Genomic DNA, 12,292 nt, shown 5'->3' with positions numbered 1-12,292 from the left:
GCAACAAAACATAACTTGGCTTCTGCCCCTAATGCTTTTCAAAAGTCAAAAATCGGTCCCACCCAATGGTTAAGTACCCGATAATCTTCGGCTGAATTTTTCTCAGGTTGATGTGTCAGAGAAAGGAACGCTGTGGTTCACTGACCTGAGAGAAGAATTTGGGGTGTCATAAGAAAATAAAAATAGTGATTGAAGCAACTTAGAGGGAATTTGCTGCAGCCTTTTGCAGTGACACAGTCCACTGCAGGACCCCCCCCACCTCCTGACGAATTGGGACAGCACTGATGTTCCGCCCTGATTATCTGGTGTTGTGGGAGGTTTTCAGATTCAAATCATAAACCTCCTGAGTCGCTCAAAGACTCAAGAGAGTGGCCCTGATAATGCAAACACTTTTGATATTTTGAAGTTATAGCTTAATTGAATTTATGCATATGTATATAAATTAAACACACATACATGAATATATAATATAATTATTATCCTTTCATTGTCCCGTTTGACTGTGTCTGTGCATATATCTATATATCTATATATGTATATATTCACATATATATATATGTGTGTGTGTGTGTGTGTGTGTGTGTGTGTGTATTTCTGAGATTTGAATTTGAATCTAAAAACATCCTATTTATATAACACGTACAGTATATACGCTATACGGCCAAAAGTATTTATACACTGTACATACAATTATATATATATGTTTGTGTGTGTATGTATATATATACACACATATATATATATATTTCTGAGGTTTGAATCTGAATCTGAAAACCTCCTATTAATGCAATACGTATATACATTATATGGCCAAAAGTATTTGTTCACCCATCCAAATAATCAGAATCAGGTATTCCAATCACTTCCAAGAAAGAATGGGTCGCTCTGAGGAGCTCAGTGAATTCAAGCATGGAACTGTGATAGGATGTCATCTGTGCAACAAATACAGTCATGACATTTCCTCAGTCCTAAATATTCCACAGTCAACTGTCAGCTGTATTATAAGAAGATGGAAGAGTTTGGGAACAACAGCGACACAGCCATGAAGTGATAGGCCACATAAAGTGACGCAGCTGGGTCAGCGGATGCTGAGGCGCATATTGCGAAGGGTTCGCCAACTTTGTCAATTGCTACAGGCCTCCAAACTGTGGCCTTCAGATCAGCTCAGGAACAGTGCGCCGAGAGCTTCATAGAATGGGTTTCCGTGGCCGAGCAGCTGCATCCAAGCCACGCATCACCAAGTGCAAAGTGTCAGATTCAGTGGTGTAAAGCACGCTGCCACTGGACTCTAGAGCAGTGGAGATGCATTCTCTGAAATGATGAATCGTGCTTCTCCAACTGCCAATCTGATGGACGAGTCTGGGTTTGGCGGTTGCCAGAAGAACGGTGCTTGTCTGACTGCTTTGTACCAAGTGTGAAGTTTGGTGGTGGGGAGATTATGGTGTGGGGATGTTTTTCAGGAGCTGGGCTTGGGCCCTTAGTTCCAGTGAAAGGAACTCTGAAAGCTTCAGCATATCAAGACATTTTGGACAATTCCACGCTCCCAACTTTGTGGGAACAGTTTGGAGCTGATCCCTTCCGTTTCCAACATGACTTTGCATCAGTGCACAAAGCGAGGTCCATAAAGACATGGATGACATAGTCTGGTGTGGATGAACATGATTGGCCAGTCCTGACCTCAACCAGATAGAACACCTTTGGGATGAATTAGAGCAGAGACTGAGAGCCAGGTCTTCTGGTCCAACATCATTGTGTGACCTCACAATGCGCTTTTGGAAGAATTGTCAAAAATTCCCATAAACACAATTCTGAACCTTGTGGTCAGCCTTCCCAGAAGAGTTGAAGCTGTTCTAGGTGCAAAGGGTGGACTGACTTCACATTGATTCCTATGGATTAGCGTCTTTGTGTACCTTGAAAAGCGCTATACAAATCGTATGTATTATTATTTATTATTAGGATGTGACTGAAGTTCATAGGCGAGTCAAGGCAGATGAGTGAATACTTTTGACTTTTGATATAGTGTCTATCTATCTATCTATCTATCTATCTATCTATCTATCTATCTATCTATCTATCTATCTATCTATCTATCTATCTATCTATCTATCTATCTATCTATCTATCTATCTATCTATCTATCTATCTATCTATCTATCTATCTATCTATCTATCTATCTATCCATCTATCTATCTATCTGTTAACACAAAAGGAAACTGAGGTTTCAGATTGAAGAAACAGAGCGAGTATTCTAGAGGTTTAAAGAATAGATGGGGTATGAGGGGAAGCTCATTAGATAGAAGTGAGGGATTATTGTTTAATTTCTCAAAAAACGGAGGGAAAGCAGATCAGCAAGACAGGACATTTAGTATCTAGAAAAACTGAAATGCAGTTATTTTTGGGGGAGCTGCACTGTTCTCTCCATTTTCCCAGAGTCTGACATTGAAAAATGCTCAAGGACAGACAGCACTTATGTAAGTTTGACTTTCTGCAGTTCTGTCAAACTGTGATGAAGCACTACATGGAGCCATTAGTATAATAAGTATTCATCTGGTTTGAGATTTTGGGTTTGAAAAAGCAAAACAAAATAAAAATAAATTAAAAATTCAGATTGAGCTTTGCAGCAAAAAACATCTTGCATGAATGTAAAAATAAAAGAAAGTCATTGACTTGCTGTGTGGTGGAAATGTTACCAACTGCACAACCCTGCTGCCAAACCCACCCAGTATTCATTATAAAAGAATATATGGTTAGGAATATATTTTTTTGTTTTTATAGGTGATCAAGTGAGTCTAGAAATCCAAATTTTGTGAGAGAGTAAGTGCATTTGACGTGTCTCTTTCAGTTGCGAGAGTTTTAGCAGAACACTGGATATTTGAGAACGTCCATTCACCAGTGGCAATTCTTTTATTCGTCATATTCCTTCATATACGTTTTTTTTTTTTTTTTATGAAAATGATGCATGATTAAGCTCACGCCTGAAGCTATACTTATAATGCCAATGCTATAAAGTAAACATGATGGAGGAAGTTGTGTGTGGTACCAGGGAGAGCACGAATATAAAAAAGGAGAAAAGACCAGAACATGAGTGAGAAAAGAAATGGGAAAGAAGTAAAAATAAATTCAACAAGGGGATGGGGGCGGGGGGCTTCGGTCATGATGTTCTGCAATCAGCGAGAGACATGGAGACAATCCTGTGCGTGTTTAGGTCCTGGTACAGCTCAGCACAACTTTTTCCCTTGAAACACACACACACACACACACACACACACACACATGCATAGCGCTGGAGGTTTCTCAAGAGGCTGCATTCCTTCCCTTACTGTCAAAAAGTCAGAGTAGGATGAACCATCAAACATGAGTTCAGCCAAAAAGAAAGTGATCAGCAGAGTTGAGGGCAAGTGCTGAGTAAACAGAAAATAAAGCAGAGGAATATGGCCATTTGTAATATATTTTTGTAATATTCAAACAAATTTTGAGAGTTGGGCAGACCCTTACAGCTCTTCTCTTTCTCTTCTTCTGCATTTTTACCTTCTAATACTCATCCAATTCGTGGAGTTTAGTTTTAACCGTTTCTGGTTGTAGATTCAATGAAGAAGTATTATAGCATTATCCTCATTAGTTAAGTCAAGAAAACAACAAGGGGGAAAGTAGCAACATCCCTGTTTCTGAAGTTAAGGCCATGAATTTTTTTTTCTTGTAACATGAATAAAAATGTTTTTAGACATCAAGTGAATGTCTCGCTTCCAGTTTTAAGATGTGCTTTCTGATGCTGGTGTATAACATAATCTTCCATCTCCACACCAGCGACTGGAAGAAGGAGGTGGACTATAAGGTTCTACAAGTGGTTTTGTGTAGTCATTCTAGTTGTACTTGAAAGTGAGAAAAGCCCCATTAACTGGTTGTCACGCCCAGAACTGTTCATATTGCTACTTTGCAAGAGGTCCAGAAGAGGGCGACAGAGGGTTTGTGTTGATCTGCTGTGTGTTTCGTTTGCTGAGAAAAGGGTGCACAAAAGCGTCACTACTACTACCACCACCAACAACAATGACAATAAAAACGAGAATAATAATGATAATGATTATAATTATTATATTATTACCATGATTATTTTGTTCATCATGTCGTTTTGTTGATTTGTAATAGTCGTTGTAGAGTTGTAGAAATAGTTTGAAATACATAATAGTAATAATGATAATAAAAATGCATTATTATTGTTGTTATTGTAGTTAATGATAATAATGATGAGGATGACGATAATACTAATAGCAATACTAATAATGATAACAATAAATGCACTATGAATAATGCTGTTATTGTTATTATTATTATTGGCATAAAATAAATGTATACAATAATGAATGTAATATAACACACTTCAGTGTATTACTGCATTTCTGGAAATATTCTGTTTTATATGTCCTGCACTAAACTTTCAACCGCAGTTCTGTCTTAACACTGGAAATAATGTGATGCCATGTTTATGTTTTGTGAATGTGATGCATCTTGTTCTGTCGAGTCAAGGCCATATTGAGGCATGACAGTAACTAGACAAGAACACTCTGGTCAGCTGGTCACTGGAAATGTGGACGACTGTAACAGGGAGAAGGTTTCACTTTAATGGGTCACTTCCGCAGCTTCAGAGGTCAAATTGATCTGACATTTAACTCACCAATGCAAACTGACATGGCTTTATTCGTCCTTGATGCTTCAAACTTGTTTGATTTGTTTATTCCTGTGTATAAGCAAAGAAAGGGAACAGTGACACCATTCAACACGGGTAGAAAATGAGCAAAGACCAAGGAGATTACTCTTTTAAAGACCTCAATACCTGGGAAAACAGCGTATGCAGTACCGCAAAACTTTTTTTTTCCTAAAGAAACATGTCACTGCATTTTCTGACTCTCTGTGGATTTATGAAAGCAAGGATATTATCACACATATACATCCTATCTGATATGTACATTATTTTTCAAAAACAGTTTTTATTTGTATTCGAATATCCTACAGGCCATTTAAATGCCAGTCGATACTCACATTAGATTTTTGGCAGCATCTTATGGCTATACTGCACCCCTGTGGTTATATAATGTCATTGCCTGAAAAGGATATATTATGTTGCGTTCATGTTCAACTCCTATAGCCCACAGTACTTCGATAACAACGGTATGAAAATACTGTGCTCAGGCTCCTGAAGTAGACTCAATCGAGCTAGAATTTAGACGACAAAATCTGTGTAAATTCTACCCCTGAGAGTTTTTTTCATAGAATAAATGGATTAAAAAAAAGAATTGAAAATGACATTAAGCACCGCACTGTTTAACTGGTGTATGACAACTTTGTTGGTAAAAGATATGTTTGACAGCTGTCAGTCACACGCTAGGTTAAAGCTAAGCTAGTTTCGGATTCGTTTCAGGGACTTGTTGTCGTCACCCGGCTAAGTTTCGTTTTCCGTTCCGACTCGTATAGAAACGGGCTCTCGGTTTCTGTTCAGGCACTCGGGCAGGATGTTTTCGTGGGGAGAGCACGGCACAGCTGCCGGGGGAAAACATACTCTGGATTTAAATTTCCAAATGACCGATTTTTCAGCCGGTCGTAATGTGACTGCTTTTCTCAAAAGTAACGGAAATGCGTTTATCACTCGCACCAACAAGAGGAAAGACGGAGGGGTAGCCAGAGGGAAACGAAGTAATGTATTTGTTATTATTATTATTATTATTATTATTATTATTATTATTATTATTATTATTATGTTTTTGTTTTGTTTTATTATTATTATTATTGTTGTTGTTGTTGTTGTTACGCTTTTGTTGTTTTGCCGTTATGCTATTATTTTCAAAATCATCAATAATATTATTAGTATTAATAATACTAGTATTATTATATTATTTATTTTATTAATGTATTGTTGTTGTTGATGTAGCAGTCTACTCTAAGTTAGATTTTACTTATAGGTGCCGAATCATCGCACAGTTGTCTCATGACACTTTCCATGTAGAGCAGGTCTGGACCTGCTCTTAAAAATGATTTACCCAAGAGCAAGTAGGCAATTACAGTGGTGAGGAAACAGGTAGAAACCTTGGACAGATCCAAGGTCAATATGGGGGGCCTTCTGTCTCGACTGGTTGGGATAAAAAGGGAGAGGGCGCCTGAGACGGACAGAGAGTAGTGATGTTTGGTTGTGTTGTTTGTTTATTCAAATAAAAGATTAGCTGATGAGTATGTTTATCTGTCAGACCTGATGAAACCAACATTCCCTTCATTGCTAAAAATCCTCTGAAAATGACTTTGCAGGGTTTGTGAAATGTGAAGAGAAGATCCAGACAGTGAGATGTGGGGATGATGTAGTCACCTTGCTCTCTGACAGGGGCTCTATCCTCTATGTGGACACAACCAGCAGTCCTTTCGCTGCCAGGTAACACTATTGCAATGTACACAAGAATGTACACATTCTTGTGTTAAACAATTCTACACTTAAATTGCTTGAATTACAGAAATCTGAACGTAACGTTTCTTTGCTTCTCTCTGTCAGGCCGCTGGCGGTTTTGTCAGACATCCCAGTTGGCCAGGTTGCCTGTGGAAGCCAGCATTCACTTGCTGTAACTACATGTAGGATAACATTCACAAAACCCAAGATAAAATAAAGAAAAAAGAAAAAAAATTACATGACATAGGGATAGTAAATAGTATCATTTTAGTAAATGGCCCACAATGTTTAGTATTATTCTTAATGAATGATTGCAATAATGTAGCCGCTTCTATCAATAGAATTATCTTTAAGTAATTGAGGAGGTCATACATCTTTTATGCACTTAAAAGGATTCATATTGAATTTTTTTGTAAAACGTATGGCTCAAATAAATCGTTTTTGCATAGATTTGTTCATGCAATTGTTTTTGTTGAATTAATGCCAAAAAACTTGTAGTTTTGGTTTCATTTGCATTTGAGTTTTAATGTTTGTTAGTTGCTTTGTGTGTTCTGTATTCAAGTCCATCTGTTCTGAATTGTATAGGATTCCATGAGTGAATACCTGCATTTGATGTAAAATGTAATATGGATCACTGTTGCTCTCCCTTGCAGATGGTCAGGTATACACATGGGGTCAGGACTCCAGAGGTCAGCTGGGTCTTGGAAAAGGGAAATCCGGCACCAATTCGCCACAACAACTCCGGTGTCTGTCATCCATCCCCGTGGTCCAGGTCGCTGCAGGGGGCGACCAGAGTTTTGCCCTCTCTATCTCTGGGAGTGTTTTCAGCTGGGGAAGCAACAACAGTGGACAGCTAGGACTTGGAGACACGATAGGTACAGCAGTGACTATTCTGTTCAGCACAAGTCACAAAAGAGAAAGGACTAAAGAAAGTAATTTTTTTAAATTTTTTTTATTCTCTTATATCTTTATTAACTTTCACTGGCAATTTGCCATTCTTTTCACAGACAGACACACACCAACCCTTGTTCATTACCTGAACATGAAGAAGATCATTCAGATTTCCTGTGGACAGAGCCACACTGCCACCCTGACAAAGGTTAATAGCATTACATGGCCTGTCATGAACACAACATTTGCTTTTCATGTATGAGATAGACACCAATGATCCCACTGCCTATCTGCTTCCTTAGGATGGTGCTGTGTTAACATTTGGCTCCGGTCAGTATGGACAGCTTGGTCACAGCTCATTCAGAGATGAGCTACATCCTCGTTTCGTAGCAGAGCTCTGGGGGGCAAAGGTCATCAAGATTGCATGTGGAAGGTACAGTATATAACTTTTTCTATTAAAACCATGACAATCTCAGCCCAGTTGTTTTTTTGACCGCATGTTTTAAAATCCTCGATTTCAATTCATAATGATATAATGTAATGTCTGGAAGCTGCTGAAATGAAAACAAAAATAAAATAGTAGATCAGATTGTTTCTAATGAATCAATGATGATTCTAAATAATTTTTCATCCATATTCCACTCAGAAATCACACATTAGTCTTGACGGACTCCAAGAGGGTTTACTCTTTTGGATGTGGACAGCAGGGACAGCAGGGACAGCTGGGACACAGTGAGGAAAGTCACTGTTCAGTGCCACTTCCTGTTGAACTGCCACAAGAACTGTCACAAGGTAGCAACATTGAATTTCCATCAGAAGTTGTTATATTGATTAAGTTGTTGAAAGGAACATGATTTTTTGATCGTCTTCCGTATCTCGATGAAGCAGCCCAAATAAGAAGCATCTACGCAGGAGATAACAGTTCTTTTGCGACAGTTTGGTTGAATGAAGAAGCAACAGCAACACACAGTCAGACCAGAAGGATGGTAAGAAATACCAAACTGATTATTTGTCATGGTAGGTCAGTAAAGCAACATGTTCATCACACGGCTGTCTTCAACAGGAGATTCATGAGGGATCAACCGGTCAGACCATCAATGATATAACACCATGTCTTGAAGATTTGGTTGCCAAATTGCCTTCTAAATATGACTCAAAGTCATGGAAAAAAACAAAGGAGTGAGTAGCAGGCAGTTGAATAAATAGTACTGACTGCAATTTTTCACAATCAGCAATATTTTTCAAGCACACATGAGTAACAAGACATTTATCCCACAGTGGAATACACCGGATGTTTTCACGCTTTTCTTGTGTAAATTGGAGCTTCCTTGAACGAAGGTAAACTTACACCATCCCATAAATAAAGCTAAAAGGAAATCTGGGTGGGATGATAATGGCACTATAGACTGGAAAGTCTAGTAACACAGTAAAATTTGTAAACATTTATAAAATCATTATAAACTATATGAATCATTATCAACTATAAATGCCCTTTATTTTAATTTTTAGTGTTGTTTATAGAAGCAGGACATGCAGAACTACCTAGGAGGCCTCCTCATTGAAGGGGAATTTTGTTTATGTTCTTGTGATGTTTGAAGTTTACCTCTCACAAAAGTGTGAACATAAGCTGTTTTTTGTGTTACAGAGGCGACAAACATTTCCAAACATCCACAACATACTCCGGCTTGAACTTGTTTAATGCGAGCAAAGCTTTTAAAACCCTGATGAGGAACGAGAATGTTTCGGCAGAGGTACGTAACTCTCTGAGATGCAGGTAAAGAATATTGAATATTGTTGAATTAATCATGATTTCCAAACCCTGGCCCGATGTGAACCCATCCATCACTTGAGGAGACAAATAATCACATTTTCTCTATAATATATATTAATTAGTTAACATTTCTTTTAACTCACAGGTCGAGGCTGCTGTGATGCATTTGCTTCACAGTCTTGATCCTCACCCGCTGGGAGTGGAAGGCCTGAGGATTTACCTTCTTCTCATTGAGCTCCTTTGTGCAATTAATGCTGAGAAGACAACAAAGCTGGCTGAGGCCATTTCTGCCGCCCTACTGAGACTGCCTACTCACAACCTGGAAGTCATAGGTATTGTACCCATCCTCAGTATAACTTTCTTATTCAAAATTCAAATTTTTTTATGTGGTTGCAGATATTGTTATTATTACCCAATTACCCAATAGTAAGACTTAGTGTTTGATTTTTCTTTTTTTTTTTCCTATCAATTCCTTTTTATTGATGTTGAAAGATATCATAAGTAAATGTTGTTAAGCACTTCTTTTAAGTTTACAATGGTGATCTTCATCATTAAAATATGAAATGGAAAATCTTTATCCCAAAGTAGGCCACCGCCACCAGCAGCAGTAATATTGGGGTCAGATGATTTGGGGCGTCACTACTTAATACTTCAGCTCAGTGCTGAAGCATTGACTTTTCCATGTGATTTTCCAAAGAGAACTGGTGGTCTTCACTCCCATTGTCCCACAAGGTTAAGCACATTGGAGTGTGGAAGCAGGCTTTCTCACTGGTGGTCTCCACTGTGCCTACTCCCCGCAATACTGGAGTCAGAAACCTGCTGCTGGTGCTCCAGTGGTTTTACAACGTATGTATCGGTGTCTGTCTTTGTGTAGGTAATTGATTGTCACAAGCGGAAAAGCAAGATTGCCAACTTACCTGCTGATTAACAAAAAAAAAATTGTACTACAGGTTAATAACAGGATTGCAGGAGCAAGAAGAATCCAAGAAAGTGATTTTTGTTTGTCATTTGACAAAACATTTCTTCATGAAGAGGTGTCACTATGGTACACATGGTCACAAGGCAGGGTAAAGAAACATTTTCATCCATTCATGGTAAACTTAAGATTTTTGATGTGGGCTTTTTGTGCTGGTTGATTTAAATCAGTGTCTTTTTTTCTTCCCTTTAGAATTTTTCTTCTCAACCTCCTATCCTTAATGAATTTCCATTTGTGATGGATCTTGGAACAAAGAAGTACATCTTTGACGTCTATTCATTTGTCTGCAAGGTAAGAGCAGCTTTGAGCAGTGCCTCGCATCACATGCACGAGAGGTCTTGTCTGGTTTAGTCTGTGAATAATGACAGAGGCGGTCAAACCTGTGCATGCACTCGATGAGCTTTGGACAGTCCTACTAATCATGCAAAGTTATCTTGAGTTGGCCAGTTAACTACCAGTGCAGAAGGACTAGTAATATGCTGTATAACTTAAAATCCAATTGGCATAGTTGTAAAACTTTGATGTTATTTACCACACAAATACAGTGTAACAATTAGAAGTGAAAAGTATAGTGCAAGTGATGTAAAAATTGATGGAATAGAAGCAAGTAGCAACAAAGAGTTAAGATTGTACATGTTTTTTATTCCTTTTACTATTTAATTTGTTTGACAATGAAAGTGCTCATCAGGTCAGAAATGTGTTGTGAAAATAAATACATATTTAAAGAGCTCAAGAAATTAATTTGGCTAAAACTTGATAGAGCTCCTGGTGGGTTCATAGGGAGCTGAGTGGGCAAATGGTTTGCATGGTAATGGGCCTGAACAACTGAGCAGAATTTGGGCCCCAGGTCTATATGTAGGAGTATATGGTTATACCAGTTACAAAAACAAAAAGCTGAAATCAAAATGTGTTTTTTCCATTATTCGAATTTTAGCAAGCTGTAATAATGTCCATCATGCGGACCTATGGCATGCAAATGGTCCACCCTTGGATGCCTAATATCTTCACTCTCACACTGGATGTGACGACAGCCTCAGTTCTGAAAGACACTTTTCAACAACTGGCTGCTATAAATCATGCTCAATACAAGAAGCCACTTGTGGTAAATATTTTGCCTTGATTTCTTCACCCTAAACTAAATAAGGCAGCAAAGGTATTGATTCACATATGATTACTTTTACACCATTTTTTCTTGTAGGTCTATTTTGATGGTAACCCTGAAGTGGATCAAGTTAACACAAAAGATCTTTTTCACCAAGTTTTTCACGAGATGGTGTCGGACGGATCTGAGATGTTCATTTTTAATGACACCAAAACACTGGCTTGGTTCCCCTCCAATGTAATACTTTTTAAATCTAGTGGATTTTCTTTCAAAATTTCGAGCAATATCTAAATCTGTGATTGTAATTGCCATTTAATGAATGACAGGCCTCACCCAACAACAAATACTTCCTCTTCGGAGTTTTGTGTGGATTGGCTTTCTACAACCAATGCATCATTCATCTACCCTTCCCGCTGGTTCTTTTCAAGAAGCTCCTGGATATAAAACCTTCATTAGAGGACATGATAGAATTCAATCCGTCCACTGGGAAGTAAGTGGAGATGTGTATTAATCAGATCAAAGATCCAATTCAGTTTCAGAATTTTATTCGTACTGCAAGTAGTATAGAGATTTATGAGTTAAAATGTGATTTCTTGACTTTTTAAGGACTTTGCAATGCATACTGGAAGAATACACAGATGACAACATCGCACACCTAGACATGGATTTTGTGGTAGGTTTTTTTTTTAATAACCGAACAAAAGTTAAATTCATTTTGGCTTCTTTATATCATTTAAATGGTTATGGTTCTGAAATTGTGATTGGATCATGTCCCTAATTTTTTTTGGTCAACAGATCAATTGGGATGGGACAACTGTTGACCTCGATCCTGACAATCCTGAAAAGCTATTGACTAGTCAAAATAAGTAAGAGCTTGACAGTTTTCATTCTTCTGTCAAAATATTCCTAGTACACACAGTACATACCTATATGCGGGCTGTGAAATAATAAAATGTGACCTCTGAAATGCATGTAAAATGACAATTTAAAATCAAAGATTGCTATATTACCAATAAACATGTCAGCCCCGGTTTTATGAATCAAACAGCCTCTTGTTTGATGGTAATTATGTTTGTCACTCATCCAAAGTAATCATCTATGCAAACAAAGCTGATCCCACCAGCAGG

At 38.0% G+C, this 12,292-nt stretch overlaps 1 protein-coding gene across 4 annotated transcripts in view; it reads left to right on the top strand.

Annotated features, from left to right (window-relative positions):
• The first annotated feature begins 5,450 nt into the window (after positions 1-5,450).
• Positions 5,451-12,292, top strand: part of LOC147224994 (putative E3 ubiquitin-protein ligase HERC3) — a 9,351-nt gene continuing 2,509 nt past the window's right edge. Inside the window, exons 1-20 of one of the 4 annotated variants that reach the window (XM_086163259.1) lie at positions 5,451-5,686; positions 6,293-6,413; positions 6,531-6,607; positions 7,079-7,300; positions 7,433-7,524; positions 7,619-7,749; positions 7,963-8,108; positions 8,205-8,302; positions 8,380-8,495; positions 8,595-8,654; positions 8,962-9,067; positions 9,233-9,419; positions 9,785-9,933; positions 10,038-10,154; positions 10,256-10,354; positions 10,998-11,165; positions 11,262-11,402; positions 11,492-11,655; positions 11,772-11,838; positions 11,961-12,031. In XM_086163259.1, the coding sequence (XP_086019385.1) occupies positions 5,506-5,686; positions 6,293-6,413; positions 6,531-6,607; positions 7,079-7,300; positions 7,433-7,524; positions 7,619-7,749; positions 7,963-8,108; positions 8,205-8,302; positions 8,380-8,495; positions 8,595-8,654; positions 8,962-9,067; positions 9,233-9,419; positions 9,785-9,933; positions 10,038-10,154; positions 10,256-10,354; positions 10,998-11,165; positions 11,262-11,402; positions 11,492-11,655; positions 11,772-11,838; positions 11,961-12,031 (2,513 nt within the window). In that variant the 5' untranslated portion in view covers positions 5,451-5,505. Of the gene's footprint in view, positions 5,687-6,292; positions 6,414-6,530; positions 6,608-7,078; positions 7,301-7,432; positions 7,525-7,618; positions 7,750-7,962; positions 8,109-8,201; positions 8,303-8,379; positions 8,496-8,594; positions 8,655-8,961; positions 9,068-9,232; positions 9,420-9,784; positions 9,934-10,037; positions 10,155-10,255; positions 10,355-10,997; positions 11,166-11,261; positions 11,403-11,491; positions 11,656-11,771; positions 11,839-11,960; positions 12,032-12,292 lie in introns of all 4 variants that reach the window. The other 3 variants (XM_086163260.1, XR_015107376.1, XM_086163261.1) reach the window with 3 other exon arrangements.

This window comes from Fistularia commersonii, chromosome 17 (genome assembly GCF_037954325.1).
Source record: "Fistularia commersonii isolate RoL2024-O1a breed Wild chromosome 17, RoL_Fcom_v1.0, whole genome shotgun sequence".
NCBI classification, from domain to species: domain Eukaryota; kingdom Metazoa; phylum Chordata; class Actinopteri; order Syngnathiformes; family Fistulariidae; genus Fistularia; species Fistularia commersonii.
This window is presented reverse-complemented; position numbering and strand designations above follow the sequence as displayed.